This window comes from Sitodiplosis mosellana, unplaced genomic scaffold (assembly GCF_009176505.1).
Source record: "Sitodiplosis mosellana isolate CC-2019 unplaced genomic scaffold, AAFC_SMos_1.0 Smas_scaffold_6226, whole genome shotgun sequence".
In the NCBI taxonomy this organism is placed as follows: Eukaryota; Metazoa; Arthropoda; class Insecta; order Diptera; family Cecidomyiidae; genus Sitodiplosis; species Sitodiplosis mosellana.
In genome coordinates, this window is record NW_022601467.1 from 8682055 (window position 1) to 8701263 (window position 19209).

General features: G+C 34.8%; 3 protein-coding genes across 11 annotated transcripts; 2 read left to right on the top strand and 1 right to left on the bottom strand.

The window, feature by feature from the left end:
- The first annotated feature begins 1498 nt into the window (after positions 1-1498).
- Positions 1499-5498, top strand: LOC129578507 (ras GTPase-activating protein-binding protein 2). Of its 9 annotated transcripts, XM_055467217.1 has the most exons (7): positions 1499-1585; positions 1812-2056; positions 2804-3393; positions 3788-3902; positions 4015-4452; positions 4574-4812; positions 4927-5498. In XM_055467217.1, exons 3-7 carry the CDS (start codon positions 2896-2898, stop codon positions 5254-5256), a joined length of 1620 nt encoding a protein of 539 aa, XP_055323192.1. In that variant the 5' UTR covers positions 1499-1585; positions 1812-2056; positions 2804-2895; the 3' UTR covers positions 5257-5498. The 9 variants fall into 9 exon arrangements, with proteins under 9 accessions (XP_055323192.1, XP_055323183.1, XP_055323186.1 ...); XM_055467208.1 differs by lacking the exon at positions 1499-1585 and having other exon boundaries at positions 1609-2056; positions 3728-3902; XM_055467211.1 differs by lacking the exon at positions 1499-1585 and having other exon boundaries at positions 1629-2056; positions 3734-3902.
- Positions 5499-11103: 5605 nt separating this feature from the next.
- Positions 11104-14570, top strand: LOC129578509 (SPARC). Its single transcript, XM_055467220.1, has 7 exons — positions 11104-11249; positions 13044-13134; positions 13213-13305; positions 13371-13461; positions 13552-13814; positions 13929-14279; positions 14373-14570. Exons 2-7 carry the CDS (start codon positions 13066-13068, stop codon positions 14418-14420), a joined length of 915 nt encoding a protein of 304 aa, XP_055323195.1. The 5' UTR covers positions 11104-11249; positions 13044-13065; the 3' UTR covers positions 14421-14570.
- A 195-nt stretch (positions 14571-14765) lies between these two features.
- LOC129578510 (histone H2A.V) lies at positions 14766-19206 on the bottom strand. The gene is made up of 4 exons (XM_055467221.1): positions 17882-19206; positions 17391-17468; positions 16966-17079; positions 14766-16047 (listed from the first exon to the last, which is right to left on the bottom strand). The coding sequence occupies exons 1-4, from the start codon at positions 17882-17884 to the stop codon at positions 15862-15864; spliced, it is 381 nt and encodes a 126-aa protein (XP_055323196.1). The 5' UTR covers positions 17885-19206; the 3' UTR covers positions 14766-15861.
- Between the last annotated feature and the right edge of the window lie 3 nt (positions 19207-19209).

Below are 19209 nucleotides of genomic sequence, written 5' to 3' on the forward strand. Positions count from 1 at the left end.
TCACGATGAATATTGTTGAATATACATGGATATTTCGGATTTACATGTATACTATTGAATTTCTAAGTTATTTCTTGATACATATGGATATAAAAGATGAAAAAAATGATTTTACCCCCTAGGTTAAACTAAAAGATGTCGCGATAGTTAGCATTTGCGAGTTGTGTCAACACTTTTGACATTTCGAAATGGCTTCAAATCGGACCACTTTTTGTACATACGTACAATCGTAATGGCTCATTCTCATGTTGCAATCGAAAAATTTGTATATCCCTTTTCGGAAATGAAATTTTTTTCTTCAATAAAATGCTTCGGCAAAAATAAAATCAAATCGAAATAAATTACACTTGTCATTTTCTGGTTATATGCACAAACGAAAGACGGAAAAGTATAAGACAGGCACTGAGCTCACGCACGTGCATCGGATACGTTTGCCGCCATTTTTCCCTCAGATGTTATCTCGCCGGTATTATTAACGCTACACATACCATTCGAGGCTTTGTTAATGAAACGCTTCGAGTGTTGGATCCATGTTCACCAATACATTGTCAATGGCATTGTCGGCAACAGCGGTGACTGTGTCTTGTTCGTTGTATTCGATGTGTTCGTATTGGACCGACCGATGTAAATGTGCGTTCAAACGTATGTTGTGCCTTGATTCGGTCTGTTTGCGCCTTTGCTTCGATGCTTTGCCTCCGAACACGAACCCATCGTGTCTGATTGTGTACGTGTGTTTCAGATGACAATGGAATATCAGCGCCATGTTATTACATACACCGTCTTGAATATTCAGCATAGTATTCAGGCATAGTATTGTTCGGCAATGGTTGTAAGGATGCCAAATAACGGTGTGATTCCACTAATGTTTATACCAATACATCCGGACCAGTTTGAAATGTTGCAACAGATTATGAAATTGCAAAGTAAATCTAAGCGATTAATCGCTAAAAATAAAACATTGAAAAAAAAACAAGTATTTTTTTAGCAATTCATTGAGTAAATTGCCGTACAGGTAGCATGAAAAATGCCTTGAACATGGCATACTTGATGCGATTGAGTACAAAGCCGTGAAACGTGCAAGCATTGTATTGAGCAGTATCATACTGTATATGCCGCAATTAAGTGAATCTTCACTTGTCAAATTGCCTTCTAGCATGCTCAAGTGCCGGCTTGCTCATTTTACTTATCACTAGGTAATGTCAAATATTCCGTTTTAATTCCCTTTCGCCGTTCTTCGTCCGTTAATTGTATCTATAAAAATATGGATTAAACGTTTTGCACAACATGCGCTCATTGAAAAAAAAAGAATATGAAAAAAACGTGAAAAACGAACAAAATGCTGAATTTACAGAATGTTACGAATTCGAAATCGAAATTCGAAACGTAATAAAAAAATCCCTTTGTAGACGAAGCTTGTTCCGTCGTTTGTGATGCAAGCGCATGAGGGAGACGGAAAATTGCGAACAAGAGAAACAAGCAACAGCGCATACAAAACGGTGAGTGCTACACAAATAGAGCGCGCGTGTGGGTTTCGATTTGCTTGGCCCGTTTGCGAATGTATGTGATGATGACGAGTTGTGTGTAGGTAAGTCGAATCGCGTGCGTTAATCATTGTATGGGTGTGTATGCGTTATACATATTGTTTGCGACAAACAGGGATGCCATTTCAATGTTAAACTCATCGTGTGACTTTTCTGTACTTGCTTCGTATTCACATTCACACACACAAACATATTATTACATACAGAGTGTGTGCGTGTTTGTGTACTTCTTTTTTTCTCTGTTCTTCTTTCATCTATCTTTGCGAACAGGCAAAAAACGAATACACGAAGAGTGAGTATATATCATCCACAAAACCAACTGTACGAAACGACAATTTACCTATACTATTGTGTCTCATCGCAACCGTATCAAATACAAGACAAACACACATTTCACAACGTTTTGGTTAGCAATTTATTTGAGTGAAGAGAAGAAAATACGCGCTGCAGTTTCCCATCACATTTTGTTTATAGTTTTTATTTTCATATACACAATTTGCGATACAAATTTTAAGGTAATTTTTGTCTGACAAATAACCCAAAGTGATCTCGGTTAGTGCAAAAGAAAAACGGTGCCACCAACTCATGTTTTTCGGCCAGTGTTGAGAATATATAAGTTACGGTCAGGAATATTCTAGTTGTAGACCTCGTTCAGAAGAACACAATATAGAAGAAGAGAAAAAAAACAACATTCATAGCACACGACGCCTAATCATACGTGCACACGGTAAATTTCGGAGGCCACAGAAGATGATGGCGAACAGTTTTGACCGAAAACAGATTTTTTTTATCCTTTCATTCCGCTTGTAATCCGTGCAACAAAATCGTACAAGCTCTCGATAAACTGTCCAAAATCAAACTACGCATCACGATGCAAAGTAAAAAAAAAAATTCAGACACACCACATTTTTGTTACAAGTTCGATCCATCAAGGGAGACGAGACGCCATGAACTAACAAAAAACCATGCGTTTTTCTACATAAGTTTTATTTCTCTTTTCTGCAATTTCGCAAAGTTTTGCAAACTTCATGAAAATTTCAATCCATTCGACTCGGTCAAGATTTACGATTCCAATGAATTACAGCCAAATAGTTTCGATTGAAAAATCGATTTGAGTTACAGAATGTTGTATTTCAAGAAGTTTGTATTTTAAATTTTTGTGTTTCCCAAGAAAATATATATGAAATTTGTGGAGTTTATCATAACATGAGTCAACACGTCACCGACCCGATTTTAATGCCATGATTAATCCATTATTACAGATAAAAAAAAACCGTGTCACTTGAACTTCAAGACTAAATCACACAATCACATACAAGTACACACACACACACATAACTGTTGGCAAAAAGAAATGATCATGGAAGCTGTACCATCACCCCAATCGGTTGGCCGAGAATTCGTACGTCAATACTACACCCTGTTGAACAAAGCTCCCGACCATCTTCATCGTTTTTACAACAACAATTCGAGCTTCGTCCATGGCGGTCTCGATCCACACAATCGCGAGGCAACCATGGTTATCGGCCAGAAGCAGATCTACAATAAAATCCAACAGCTCCGATTTCGGGATTGCCACGCCAAAATCAGTCAGGTTGATGCTCAATCGACTCTTGGCGGCGGTGTTGTGGTCCAGGTAACCGGCGAATTGTCAAACAACGGTGAACCAATGCGACGTTTTACGCAAACCTTTGTGTTGGCAGCGCAATCGCCCAAAAAGTACTACGTGCATAACGACATTTTCCGCTATCAAGATCTCATATCAGACGATGAGGTCGAGGTGGAAAGCCGATCGGAAAACGACGATGAACAGGAGGTGGACTCCGGTACCGGTTTGGTCGTTGATAACAAGGTAAGCGGATTGTGGTGGACCATTTTGTTTCGATCAGATTTATTTTGTTTATTCTTTACGTAGTGAATTTTTTCGACATTTTTTCTGTTAAAATTTCGATTGTCATTTGGTTTTGGTTTCGATTGTAAAATTGATAAAGAAAATAAAATGAAAAATGTGATGGACCAATTTTTGGGTAGGTTCGATTTTGAACCACTGTAATGCCATCTCATACTCTCCCATGTATTCGATTATGTGTGTGTCATAACCATGTTTGTTTTTAGGCGTAAATTAGTTGTAGCACTTCCTACTTGTGAAATGTGATTTGTAACATTTTTGTGAAAATTGTGTATAGCAACAGCAGTCTCAACAACCAATTTACTACCCATTGGGAAACGTTCAATCTTATCAACAGCAACCCCAACCAGCTGCTCAATTGAACGGAGTCGTTCAACACGATGAGATTCTCCAGAATTTGACGCCATCGAACAACAACATTGCCGTCAACAATGTGAACAACAGTACCAGTGGTAAGAAATATCACCATCCAATTCGTATAGCTATTTCAAATTTACCCTGTGCTTTTATCAATGCTTCTACCATGTGTGAGTGGTTATGAATTATATTTTTCTGCGCTTGCAGCTCATACACCGTTGCAAATCCAGTCTCAAACAATGTCGGCACAACAGCAAATCATGCCGGTGGACCAGTTGGCTACTGTGGGCAATCAGAATGTCGCTGTAAACGACTTGGAAAACGTATCGGTGCCCGTATTACAAAATGAAATCGACCAGCAGAACGATGTTAGTGCACAGGCATCAGTGGATATTGAATCCAAGGATGATTTGCCCAGCATCCAGAGCGAGCAGAACAACATCAACGATAATCATACCAGTGCCGACGAAGTTTCAAAATCAATCCAGAGCGAGCCAAAGACATACGCTCAGTTCTTCAAATCGGACAACTTCAGCAGTGGCATCAACTTTGTATCTTCATCGGCTACGAATACGGGACGAACACCAAACACAACCAACACCTTGAACTCCCGATCGCAATCCACACGAACTGGCCAAATCAGAGGTTTGTCATAGTCACTCATTTGTTTTGCAAAAAAAAAATTGTCAAATATTTTGTATTTCTTTGGTTTTACTCTCATTGGATCAAATGCAATAATAATCTATGTTTATTTGTATTCGCACAGAACGAAGATCGAGCAATGCGAACCAATTCAGTGACAACCATCAGCTATTTTTAGGAAATGTACCCCATCATGCAACTGAGGAAGAACTAAAGGTGATGTTTGGACGTTTTGGTACGGTCGTTGATCTGAGAATTCATTCGAAACCGGGACCAAAAATTCCAGGCGTCCGAGCACCGCAAAACTACGGTTTCATTACCTACGAAGATCCGGATTCAGTGCAGAATTGTCTAGCAAACATGGTAAGTTGTCACACCACTAATACATGAAAAAAAAACAAAGCTAAACAACAAGTGGGCTCGATTTGTGATTTCGTGCATTTCTCTTTTTTTCGTTTTGTTTATTGCTCAATTCAGCCTCTGTACTACCCTGAAAACTCTCCTGATGGCCAAAAATTGAATGTTGAAGAGAAAAAGGCACGTATGCGTAACGAAAACTCAAACAATGTCGATCGCAACGACCGTGACCGAAACGATCGAGGCCTTGGCCGAACCATTTCGGGTGGTCAAAACAGAAACAGTGGCGATCGCGATCGAGGAATTAACTTGAATCGCATATCAAATGCCCGGCCAGGCGGTGGAAATCGACCATTCAACCGAAATGACCGACAACAAGGCCCACGAGGAAGCAACAATCCATCAAATTCAGCATCAGCTGGAAACGGTGGTGGCTACGCTCGTCGCTAAAACGCTCCAAGGAAATGCATGCCTAGACGTGCACATGACACAATAACACCGGCAACACAATTTGAAGCGCCGGCCTTTGAAAAAAACATGTGCACTTCTTCGCTGGATACCAGATTCGATTTTAATTTTCTAATTTTTTTTTTAAACTAGTAAACAAACTTTGCAATTAATACAAACAAAAAAACATCAACCAAACAAACAAACAAACAAACGAAAAAAAAAAACGTTCATAAATCTAGAAAGCGCATGTTATTTTCATTTCTTTTTATTTGTTTTGAAAGCAGCCTACTTAAATGAGAAAAAAAAGAAACAAATAGATGTATAAAATTAAGGATCTGGTGATGATATGCATTACCTATAAAGAAAAACTCCAAAGAAAATTAAAGAAAAAAAACACACACACACACATACATACACGCAGAAAGAAAAAGAGGAATCAAAACTTAGACATTGAAATGGTTTACTATTGATTACTTACGAATTAGTACAGACATTGAAAAAATCGAGTAAAAAATCATTTATGTGGGAAGAAAAAGAAGCAGTGAAGAAAACTATGAGGTTCAATGCCAGAAAGAAATTCGAGATATTAAAAAAAAGAGGAAAAGAAAAAAACAATGCCAATCAATACCCACTAGGAAATCTACCAAGTCTAGTTTTGGATGTAAATTAAGTTGCAACAAATTTTAGAAGAAAAAAAAAATGAAGAAGAAGAAGAAGAAGAAGAGGGAAAAAAATGCAACAAATGAACACTCACACAGTCGCCATACTGCTACTTTACGTACTTGGCTGGCCTCTGTACGCAATTCAAAATCGAACATATTCTTTAGTTTCCTTTTGAGTCATTGTCTCTAAAATGAATTGTAATTTTTAGTTTCTTTCTGTTTTTTTTTGTTGTTGTTGGAAAGCATTTGTTTTTATCTTCTTTTTCTTTTAAACTCTTTCTCTCTCTATCTCTCAACTCTCATTTAATAACTTGAAAGTTATTAATTGAGATGCAATTTTTGAACAATTCGGGCGAACAATGCCACCCAAAAATAAAAAGAAATGATGATTTCATGATTTAAAACTGAATCTTTTTTTAAGTTAAAAACAAACGAAAAAAAAAAACAAATAACTAGGAATGAAAAAAGTAATAATAAATAATAATTAAATGAAATGAAGAGAAAAAAAAATGAATAAAGACTTGTAAAAAAAACCATCCATAGAAAACATGTTGTGTCTCGTATAAACCATGTCAAGTAAACAGTTCCTGATAAGAATGGTTCGTGTTGTTGTTCAGGTGAAATATTCAGCCCCGAGACGAATTCAACAAAACAGAGAAACCAAAAGTAATGTTTACCTAAATTGATAGGATCACGTTACGGATTCTCTATTGAACTGAAAATAAATTCTCATCGGCACAATGAAAGTCTGAGTGATCAATATGCATTATTCAATTAACGCAACACCAACAACAACCGAAAAAGAAACATCAACATCAATCGGATACGACACACGACACAAGGCATACGAAGAAGAAAAAAACAACCAATCTAACAACCGAAAAACTTTTTTTACAATGTATTGGAAGTTATTAACTAGCAAAACCATGTAAACTTAAATGATTTTTGTTTGTTTGATGCAAGAGAAGAACAAAAAAAAATAAAACAATTCATAAAGGCTTTAAATAGAGATTTTGATTTATTTCGAATCGAAATCAATTCAATAAAACAAACAAACACAAACGCGCGTAAAAAAATGAAATGTGAAACATAATTTAAATTTTGCGGAAATAGATTATATGTGATTTCTTTTGTACAACAACAAGTAACGAAAACATTATTATATTAATAATAAAGAAAAGCGTAAAAAAGCAACAATTGTAAAAATAAAAAAAAATGTGGTTGAATTGCTGGGCTGAATTGATACTTGAGTGAATTTTCGTGCGGACGACAATTTTCATTGCCGAATGTGTAATCTCGCTCTAGTGCCATGCCTCAGACACTTTGATGAACAAAATAGATGAGAAAAAAAACTCAAAAAGACACAAAAAACACATTATCAAATAAATTTAGTAAATAACACACAACACATACACACACACACACACAAACAAAACACTCTCAACGCAAAACACGACATATTCCAATTACATTCTACTCTCAACTCATATATCTCGCAGTCAAATTACTAGGAATAAAATGCAGAAACAAAAGAATAAAAAGAAACAACAACCGAATACGCTGAGAGTAAACTGTACTTATTTATTTTAAATGAAACAAGAAGACTCAGCAGAAGCTGAACACACACACGTACATGTCTATGTCTAAAGACACATGCATTACAACGTTTGAAAATTCATACATCCTACAGATGACAAACAAATAGAAAAAAAAGCAACTGAAACAAGAAGCAAAAAGAAAAAAAAACATAGCGATTTTTTTTTCTGAAATAGAATTTTTTTTATTGTGAACGAAATAAAAAAAAATCAATGTTTTATCCCGGTGTATGGGATATCTCTCTCCTTTGTATCCACGAGAAGAAACAAATAACAATGCATATTCTTAGACAAAGATTTTGTTTAACAAAAGCGATTTACAAAAAAAAAACAAAGTTTTTAATTTCAATAAATTTATCTTTTTGTTTTAAATTTTATGTTGACCAAGATTATTTACGTTTTTTATTGTCTCACAATTTTTTATTGTTTTTTTTTTCTACTTTCAGTTGACTCTTTAGTTGATAGTGTTATTGATTATATTGGACATTAGTTCCTATTTTCCATTTGTTTTTTTTTTTCTTTCGAATTAAGAAACTCTTCAAGTGTTCAATCACTTTCGGTGTCTCGTGCGTAGACTAAATCGCATTTCTATTCTCACTATTGGATAGACATAACATGAGAGTGTGTGATGACGTAACAAAAGTGAAGAAAATACGAAATCTTTTCTTTTCATTCCCATTCATTAACAAATGACATTCAATGAAATATGTGAATTCCTTTGATTTTTGCCCCTTTTACTGAAAGATATGCCAAAAAAAATTAATATTTAATCGAAACAGTAAAAGCAAACACCGAGTTTGAAAGCAATGATTTTCCGTGGATTTTTCTTTCATTGGTTAATGGCGAGATGTATGAATTTTGTCTTATTTGAGTGATAGTATAAATCCAAGCGATTTTTCAAAATTGCTTATAATCATCGAGATTTTTGAGCTTAAAAATCTGACTTAGGTAAAACAAAAATCAACATCTAACGCATTTTCAATGGGAAAATTCATGGGCATTCACTATTTCGACTTTAAAACACAACAATGCGAGAAAAAAAAATTGTTACAGTAAGTAGTTAGACGAGCAAAAATAGAAAAAAGAACAAAATCATCAATTATGTAAAATTCCTAACACAGGCCAATAATTTAGCATAACTTTTTTAATGAATGTAAACAATTCTTAAACTGAGAAAAAGATACGAAGAAAAAAAAACCATCAACACAAAGATTTTACTTCATTTTGCCTTACAAAAGCGAAATAAAAGAAAAATGAAAACGAATAAGGCAATACGGTCGTTCCCAATTCCACTGAGCGAGATTTGAGTTTATCTTGTCAACTTTTTGCATACCTAAAATCGTGAAACTGTTGAATTTCTGTTTAAGAAGAAAACAAAAACGAGCCACATGAATCGCATGTTTTACAAAACGCTTCTCCCAAGTACTAAATCAGAACCGAAAGAGAATCAGTCGTATGTGAATGGATTGATGGTCAAGTGAACGCAGCTGGCAAAATTAAAAATGTTTCTATTTTTTCTCTATCACTTTCTCGAAAGTATTTTATAAAATTGTTTGTTGAAAGAATTGATTGGTCGTGCGCATGAATTTCGAAAAAAAAAGTTGTTCCATTCGATGGATTATTACTGCGAACCTTGCCTTTTTTTTACTTCCGACAAAAAAAAGAAGAAACGAGTATTCAATAAATAAAATAAATGGATAGCAACAAAATAGTGAGTCAAAAAGAAAATCGAATAGAACCTAGACGACATTTCAGGTGCTTCTGACATGAACATGAAATGACATTTTTTTCATATATGATTTGCGAAAATGGTTCATTTATTAATTTTCTCTCTCTCTCTTTCTTAGGCACACGAAATACAATAATTTTTTTTAAACCGTCTCTAATTTAAATCAATATCCGAAATTAAACAGGAGCTGTGATAAACGAGTTGTTTAAATTAGAAACGGAATATTTTTTGCTTGTGTGCAAAATTTGTAATCCGTAATCATCTGAATCATCACACTATGAATTATCCGATTTTGTTTTAAATGTTCATTCTAAGTAGACGATTTTTCAGAGTATGATTCGCAATTAAATATTCGAAATGGATGAAAATTGATGAGAATGCTTCTGGTTGATGAAATTTAGGCGAAATGGTGGCGGTTTCTAAGTTTTATAAATGATTATAGGTGATTTAAACAAGCAAATAAAAATTGGTGCCACATGATAATATACAACGTCAAAGCATTTACAATGACATGAAAGATATGTTTCCCCTTCAACTAAAAAGGAACAATAACAGCAGCAAAAATCCAGAATTTATTTCCTGAAACGAAATCCGATTTAGAAGCTTTTGAATGCTGACACAAATTTAAGAAAAATATAACAAACGAATGCGAGACTGATAATCAAATTACCACAAGGCGTAGTTTTATGTAGGAACTCGAAACTCATTTTTTTTCTTAATTTCATAAAAATCGCCAAATTTTTTTCGGTCGAAAGGAAACGGTTTTTTTAAAGCTCTGATTATGATTTTTGCCTTGAATTGTTCACCAAATAATAATAATGTAGCTCTATAGGTGTGAAAAAAAAAACAAAACAGAGAAGAACGACGATGATGTCTGTACGATCACTCCGTTGATATAAAGAACTGACAAAATTTGATGATCAAAAAGCACACACAAACTTAACAGTCCAGACCACAAAAAATAAATCACATACACAAAGTAAATACAATAAAGAAAAAAACAAATTGAAACGAAACGAATCGAATTGAAATAGTAGAAGTGTCTTGATTTCATTATACAAAATCTAATGAAAACTGCACACTCAGACACAATTGTTTAAAATTTGTATAATTTAGGACAAATTTTGTTGATGTCGACCAAAAACATCCATGAAAACATAAAGAGGAAAAACAAAATGAAACAGACGACAAAAAAAATCCAATAACTCGATGCTGCTTATCAAAACTGAACCCACGATCAGCAAACATATATAATAATATAGAAATTGTATATTCTTTAATTCAAATTTCCAGTCAATTTTTTTGTTGTTGCTTTCACTTTACATCGCATTTCAAGTCTGAAATCATTTTGTCTATATCCTTTGATCCAATCAAAGGTTCTTTGTAGCAATTCAATGGGAAGAAATAAGAAAAATCATCAAATTTGTTGAAACAAAAGAGAAAATTGTAAGTTCAACCGAAGATTTGATAAAATAAAAAATAGCACGATCAAAACATATATACTATGTCAGAGTGATGATGTCTTTTTGTGGGCCCCGAGGGCAGTTTTTCTTTTATTTTTCCTTCATTAAAAGGAGAACATAATTTATTTCTTTTCTCAAAATGGCACATACCAGAGCATGCAGTCGAAATTCGTCTTGCAAACGGATGAACGGATGACACAGTGTGTGGTTGCATTATCAGAGAAATATCGCGTGAGCATGGCCACCAATGTAAACGCAGTCGAATTCGATTGTGTGAGTATGTGAATTAGAAACAGGAAAAAAGAGCAAACATGAACTGGCAACAACAACAAGAAAACGGACACAAAATCGCGACCGTGCGCGATTTCGTAGCAGCAGACGGAAGGCATATCTGCTTCCTCTAAATCAGTTGATCGTGCTACTTAGTGCCGAGTGGACGTAAGAATTTGAACAACCGAAAATACACAGTGCCCAATTCATCGCAGAACATCACGTAACATTTTGTTTACCATTGATTAAGTTTATAAACTTATTCCAACTTAAGGTACGGATTGAAACCGAAATTTTAGTTCCAACATTAGTTTTCTCGTAGAATTTAATTATTTTTCCCCAGTTTACAGTGTGTATAGATAAGGTTAAACATTGCAAACATACTGAGGTCACTTCCAGTGTTATCAATATTCCCGAATATTTTTTTTTTTGAATAACTTTGATTAAAAATGCCCTCCGAATTAGAACATTCAACGTTCTATTGGTTTGAAAACGTGCAAATTCTGTCATAAAAATTCATTCTACGTTCGAGGACATCAGCGAAGAAAAATTTAGTTAGAATTATCGTGATCAAAACAACTTCATTCAAAGAAAAATTAAAATCTCGAATGTTATTTTCGTATCACGGAAGTCTTTGACCAATTTTCTTTGGTCCAAATTTCGAAAAACGCCTTTAAAGTTCATTTTCTAACGATAACCTTTGGATTATCTGCCCTAATTTTTGACATTCTATGTTGAAATTTGAGAAAAACGAAAAAGAAATTTAAAAAGAAAAATTCTTTAGTATGAAGCAAATCTGAGTGGCTGCAACTCTTCGAAAAATTTGCGAAAAATTCAAAATCATAAATGCTAAAATCCCGTCCAGAATTATTCGCTCTGACCAAGAATTCAGAATTTTTGGCCGATTATTCAAATGGAATGGAAAAAGGGTTACAACACCACATGTGCAACTGAAACGGAAAAATTTGCAAAATTGCAAAGTCTAAATTGAGTTTGGTATCCATGAGCATGTGTTTGATCATTCATAGAAAATAGTTTTTGAAATCGGATCCACCTACGATGTAGTAAATGGTTAACTTGAAGCTGCTGCAGGCATTTATTTTCATTCGGCAAATAGCAAAAGCGCATTCCCAATACAAAATTACTGCTGATTGTAGTGCAACCACATTTTACTTTCATTGAATTAAGTGAGTGAGTGAGTGAGCGCGTATTTGGTTCGGGCCATAAAAATGCGATAAATTCGAAATTATTCATTTCATTTAAACTGGTATTTTGCGAGCATGTTCTAGTGTCTTAGTTTTTTTTCTCTTCGCTTTTATTTGAAAAGGAAGACCGGTAAACACATACTATGTTACACTGTGTCAGCTCATCAATTTTATGTACACAACATAATTCTGAGATTTAGCTTGCAAGCCCTGATGATGCGCTGCTTCATTCCGTTTCTTGCGAAAAATTGTTGCTCTACATTTTGCTTTGTTTATATATCAGCGATTAAGTGAAGAACGAAACAAAATAAGAGTCGTTGCGTTTTGTTCAATGGTTTGTGTTTGTGATATTGGGCGGCATGCATAAATCTATACGCATCGCATGCCATCCCAGTGCACATGACTTTTCAAACGTACACAGCATGCATAGGGAGGATATGCATATAAATTGTGCTAATCAGATGAAACAAACGATCACTCATTCTTTGCTTCGTCTTTCTGCGATGCGTCTCGTTTGTTTTTCTTTTCTTTCGGTTTTATGTTCTGACGCCTCACAAACACACACACACAAACACAGACATGAGCATCTGAAATCTGGACCGGATGTTTCTATATCTCATTTAGTAAACATATATTTTTTATTTTAAAAGAGTTGTTGCTCGAATCCATATCGCATCTTAACTCGACTCACATATTCGCAGTGATACTGTGCTAATGTGTGTTATCGCATAATTTTGGAAGTACACTGTTCTAAGGAGCCGCAACTTTAGCCAATTTTATCATTTGCAATACCATTAGCCCAGTTTTGTAAACAGGAAAGCGTATAGAAACATTGTTATACACACGTTATTCTCTTTCAACAGGATATATCGCAACAAGAAAATCATGAAGTTGAAGTACTTTCAACTGATTGCTTTGTTACTATGTGCAACGCTTGCTTTGGCCAAAGAAGAGGTGAGACATTTTGAATTTCGCACACCAAATTGATTCATTGATTCAACCAAATGTGATTGATTTTTATTCAAATTTTAGCTTGACGTTGACATAGATGACCTAGGTCAAGATGACTTAGATGATTTGGTTCGTGATGAGGAACTCCTTCGTGAAATTGAAGAAGAACAACTAGTATGGAAAAATAGATGGGTTTTTTTTCTATAGAAAATCACTTATGAATGACATTTATTTTACAGCACAAAGATTTGGTCCGTGAAAATGAAAGAGCTGCTGAAATTGCCGCTGATCTTGCACAACAAATGATTGACAACCATGCACCAATCCTACGTAATTTTTACATTTCCATCAAAATCTGAACATTTTGGTTTTAAATTGTTTTAAATTTTATTTTGAATCTCGTTTTTTTGAATAATTCAGTTGATCCATGCGCAAAAATCCATTGCGGTGCTGGTCGAGTTTGTCAAGCCGATGGAACAACTGCAGAGTGTGTGTGCATTTCAGAATGCCCACAACAAACTGATCCACGACGAATGGTTTGCACCAACAAAAACCAAACCTGGAACTCAGACTGTGAAGTTCATCGTGAACGTTGCCTATGCGACACAGATGATGCTCGCTGCAAATCGGCCGATTTAAAACACATCCACATTAACTACTACGGAGAATGCAAGGAAATTCCAGTGAGTTCAAATTCAAAATTGTCAAACGAAAATTGTTTTGTTTCGGATTTTTTCAAGAATTTGGAGCCACATTCAAGAGCAATTATTAAATAATTTCAATTTTTCGTTTTATAGGCCTGTAGCGATGAAGAAATGAGCGATTTCCCAAGACGTATGCGTGATTGGTTGTTCAATGTGATGAATGACTTGGCACAGAATGATGAATTCCCATCGAAATACAAGAATTTGCAAACCGAAGCCGAAACCAATATGACCCGTCGCTGGGCCAATGCTGCTATATGGAAATGGTGCGATTTGGATGGCCATCCACATGATCGTTCCGTCTCACTTCACGAACTGTTCCCAATCCGTGCACCATTGATGTCATTGGAACACTGCATCGCACCATTCCTTGAGTCATGCGATCCAGACGGCAACCATCGTGTCACACTTCAAGAATGGGGCAAATGCTTGGAATTGGATGAGGTAAAACATTCGGTCTGAAGCGACTTGAAATTGTAGTTGACTAAATTTAAGAAAAATGTGACCTAAAATCTGAATTTCTTACCATTATAACAGGGCGATATGGAGTACCGTTGTGAAGAGATTGGCAAAGCCAACGAATAATTAATTTCGATAACAATGAGAAATTCCTCGTATGCGTAATGCATATACGCAAACACATGTGTTGTGTGTGACATGCACACACACACGCACACAAGAATATGCCAAAAATTTGTAATTTTCATCGAATAAAGTCAATAGACACAAAAAACACGATTGTTTTTCTTTATCGGCATTTTTTGTAATTGCACCGAAGTAAAATCCAATCGAATGTCATTGGTTGTTGTACTACAGAAAAAGTGATTCGTTGTCGCTGAAAATGTGGGGAAAGAAATCGGCAAGGCCCAAGGTTGTGTTGCCGGCTACAAACCGATTGGAGAATAACTGCACATACAAAAGAGAAGCGAGTCCGTTTTGCAATTTTATTGAGAAATAAACAGCACACACAAGTTTAACACAACTTTAAACAAAACATTACTGAAAATCGGTTTCCTTTTTGTTTTGTTTTTAATTTGCTAAAAAAAATTCCCTAAAACTAAGAGATGAAAGTTGCGATATCAGAATATTGAACTATTTTGTGTATCGATTGTTTTCGTTCATTTTGTGTGATTCTTTTTTTTGTTACTTCTTCTCCTTTCATTTTGTTGCTTCATATTATTAAATCAGTACGTTGTTGTTTGTTTTGTTGGTTTTTTGTTTGTGTTGATTTCAGTAAATTTCCTTCGTATTTATTCAATAACCGTTTAAACTATTAATGTTATTCAGTTTACAATATTAATTAGCCATTTATTTACCGTTCGGGACCTGATTTTTGTTTCTTTCTTTCTTTTTTCTCTCGGATGTTCTCATTAATATTGTGTAAAGTTTTTTTTCGCTTTTTTTTCATTCATTCCGTTCTTTATTTGATTTCTATATTTAATTACGAGTAAACAGCTTTTTATTCGTTCAATTTCTCAAACAGCAAAAAAAAAATTGTTAAATGTCTTATGATTCTAGAAGGAAAAAATTTACTGACAAATCGTCGATAATGAAAATTATCGAGAAAAAAAAAACTTTTTCGCAATTAAACTTAAGAATGTGGTAGGAAAACAAATTTCTTGTAAAAAAAAAGAAGATTTTTCTGCACGAGAAAACGCTTTTAAGAACACACTTTTTCTTGCTTTAGTCTGTCTTTTGTTATTATGTTATGAATGTGGGATTTTCAATAGTCGGTTGTGAAAAAAAAAATTTCGTAAGAAAATGTAATTCATTTCTGTGTTTTTTTTTATGTTTTGTTTGATTTGAATTCGAAATGCACGCCTAAAGAGACTCACGATTTTCAAATCATCGTTCGAAAAAAAAATGAATAAATTATTTGTTTAAAAGATGAAAGACAGTGTTTGTTGGTTTTTTTCTTCTTCTTTAAATGCTACGATTAAGTGATTCCTCTGCAGTTGTAGAATTATTCAAAAAGAAAAATGTTCTGGATGTTTTTGAATAGGCGTCGATATTATGATTAATTTGGTTATTCTGGGCCTCCCTTCTTGCCGATGAGTGATTTGTGGATGTGTGGAATGACACCACCACCAGCAATGGTCGCCTTGATCAAACTGTCCAATTCTTCATCTCCACGGATGGCCAACTGCAAATGACGTGGGGTGATACGTTTCACTTTCAAGTCTTTTGAGGCATTACCAGCCAATTCCAACACCTAGAAAAGCGAAGATGCAAGAAAAAAGAAAAGAAAAAAGACCGTTAATAATCGATGATTCATGTGAAATACTTGATACGGGCATAAGCCAAAAAAAAAGAAACACAAGAGAAAAATCATTTGAATGAGCCGTCTTATCGATAGTTGGCTGAGTCAGGAAACATGAGAGAACAAAAAAGAAGCATAATAGAAACAGAAACGATGCAGTGGACACGCACAGACATGCATATGTATACATTCGTTCGGCATTCGTACGGCATTTTTGTTTGGCGGCAAATTGCACTCCGTTTACATGAGCACACGTCGCTTGCATTTGGTGTACAGTGTACACACAAACACAATACAGCCGAGGCACATACATACACATACACACAGGAACGCGCGCTTACACACATGCAGAGGCAACCGCATACGCAGAGCCATATACCAAGTGAACGCACATTTACGCTTGGGAAGAAGGGTGAGCAGAGGATAGCAAAACAACGCCAATGATTTGAAAATGAAATCAACGGTTTTTTCGTGCATCTCTTTTCCACACACTGTATCGAATTCATCGCTTCGTTTTGCCTCGTTCAAAGCGCCACAAATCGACTCACTCGAACAAATGTAAATGAATGCCGCCAAAAAAAAAAATGAAAACCGAACGAAAAATCATATTCAATGTGAATATTTGTGTGCTTTGGTATCTCACCGGCGAAAAAAAATATTTATGAAGATAAAGTGAAGGCAAAAAAAAATTGATGTGTAAATACACATACACACACAAGATCGATCCGAAACATAGCACACACAAAACACAAACAAATCGTTAAAATAAAATACAAAATGGCGGCAATCTACACCATTTGTGAACGCGCACAATTAAACATTTTCGTTGTCGGAATATGAGAAATAGAGAAGCGATATGAGTTTACTTACTTCGGCTGTTAAATACTCCAAAATAGCGGCACTGTAAACGGCAGCGGTGGCACCAACACGACCATGGCTTGTTGTGCGATTTTTCAAATGCCGGTGGATTCTACCGACGGGGAACTATAGAAAAAAGAAATAAGTAAAGAGATGAGAGAATGAAAGAAACGAAAAAAAAAACAATTGATATCAAACAAACACCAATGTAGAAAACAACAACACCAACAACAACAAAAAAAATGGTAGCGTAAGCACTAGCGACAAAATGACAGAGCGCCAAAAATGTTATAATAACATTGGTGGAGAAAAAAAAAACGATTGGGCTGTTGTTGTTGTTGCTGCAATCGAATTGAGCGCCCAAAAGTTGGCGAACCGAGAGCAACCGAATGATCGTCCAATTTTGAAAGAAATTTATTAAAAATCATAATAATTACCTGGAGTCCGGCACGTGCTGAGCGTGAAACGGCTTTTGCTTTGGATTTTCCGGAATCTTTACCTGCTTTGCCACCAGCCTAAAAAGACAAAATCATCAAATAAATACACACAGTGTGATTATAACTACCAAGCCCCGATACACGATACCAACACAGAAATTGAGAGAGAGAAAGAAAGAGAGAGAGAGCGAGAGAAAAAAAAACTATTCCATTTTTTTCTCTCTCATTTTTGCGGAAAATTAAGGTTAAGAATACAACATCGGTTTTTGGAGCGCGATACCAATATGAGTAAACGATACACAAGCATATGAAAAACTATCTTCTTCTCACTCTCTCTTCTTCTATTCTTTTATACCAACAAAATCAATTTCGCGCATTTTCCCGTTCGATAGAAGGAATCGAGAGTGGAAAAAATATATATATTTAGAACTTCGTTTTATACTTCAACAAACTCGAAATTGTTTTGCTATTTTAATGCGAAATTTACTTACCATTTTTCGTTTTTAATTTTATATTTTCGTTTAAAAAGTATCAAGCGAAATAAAATTTCCACAAAAATTACAATATTTTGTTCGCCAAAAATATACACAATTGTCGCACACACTCAACGTTTGTCTGTTCGCTACAGAGTTCTAAATTGAAGTGAAAAAAAGCCCAAGCACTGAAAAAGATGATGCCGCGAAAATACATTTTGGTTTTAGTGTTGCCCGATACGGATGGCATTTCGCTGCTCTTCAGTTGGCAACGACTGCGAAAACAAACGAAACAACAACCAAATGAATGCATTCAATGCCCAATTCAACAAATCAAACCGAGTAAAACGATTAGAAATTATGTCGAGTTGTTATGAAATTTATGCAGAAATATAAAATAGACGCTATGCCATGGAAATATTTAGGGAAATTGCATCAGAATTTTATGCAAGAAAAATGGAAAAAAACAGACTGTAAAAGCGCTTTCATTTTCAAAAAAAGACAATGTTCATTGCATTTCATTTGGATTCATATCAAAGTATACGTGAAATATTAGCAACGCCTCCTTCGTCGAATCTGTTTGCTATCTCTAGGAATAGTTTTAGACAAATGTCCACAAATGCAATGGAAAATTCCATTTTTTATATATTTGATTTCAAATCAATAGTTCTCCTTTACTTATTAATCATTCAATTTGTGGCCAAGCAAATTTCAAATTCTGTCTACACAGAAAGATAGGCAATAAATGGACAGAAAGCATTTGTTCCAAGTGTTGCTTCATACATATATATTCATAAGCAGTCAATTACAATAATAAAGGCATTCATGAAATTCTAACAGCGTAAGCTGCAATTAGTTTTTCAATGTTGATGGTGAAAAATGCATGTCGATATTCGTTCGTATCGATGGTTTAACGTAAAAACCAAACGAAAACAAAAATAATCAAATTTCCATTTATTTCAAAGAGATGATGCATTAAAATATTCAGCAAAAATACCAATCACATGCATTAGATTTGAATAGATATGCTGATTAAAGCATAGCCCGTCATTTATCCGTGTATCGTTGTTCTAATGTTGGCACAGAAACCACAGTAAACGATAAACAACCAATGAATTCATTTGATTCCAAAGGGAAAAAAAATCTGCAACAAAAAAGATTACGAACGAAGATAAATTGTTGTTAAATTCAAAACAATTTCGTATTTCACATCTTTGGCAAAATAGTTCGTAATTTCAAACAAATATATTAAAAATGCAAACAGTAGATGCAGCATTTGGTATTTATTTCACGTACAAATATTTAACGTTCAACACCAATGGCAGCAAACGCATCCATTCCTTTTT

Excerpts from the sequence above, each read along its gene's own strand:
- LOC129578510 (XM_055467221.1), bottom strand. Across the intron at positions 17,080-17,390 it reads CAGCACGTGCCGGACTCCAG|TTCCCCGTCGGTAGAATCCA; the intron begins GTAATTATTATG and ends TTTTTTCTATAG. Across the intron at positions 16,048-16,965 it reads TGGAGTATTTAACAGCCGAA|GTGTTGGAATTGGCTGGTAA; the intron begins GTAAGTAAACTC and ends TCGCTTTTCTAG.
- LOC129578509 (XM_055467220.1), top strand. The coding sequence starts at position 13,066 with ATGAAGTTGAAGTACTTTCAACTGATTGCTTTGTTACTATGTGCAACG. Across the intron at positions 13,462-13,551 it reads CAACCATGCACCAATCCTAC|TTGATCCATGCGCAAAAATC; the intron begins GTAATTTTTACA and ends TGAATAATTCAG. Across the intron at positions 14,280-14,372 it reads AATGCTTGGAATTGGATGAG|GGCGATATGGAGTACCGTTG; the intron begins GTAAAACATTCG and ends CCATTATAACAG.
- LOC129578507 (XM_055467208.1), top strand. The coding sequence starts at position 2,896 with ATGATCATGGAAGCTGTACCATCACCCCAATCGGTTGGCCGAGAATTC. Across the intron at positions 3,394-3,727 it reads GTTTGGTCGTTGATAACAAG|CAACAGCAGTCTCAACAACC; the intron begins GTAAGCGGATTG and ends AATTGTGTATAG. Across the intron at positions 4,813-4,926 it reads AGAATTGTCTAGCAAACATG|CCTCTGTACTACCCTGAAAA; the intron begins GTAAGTTGTCAC and ends TGCTCAATTCAG.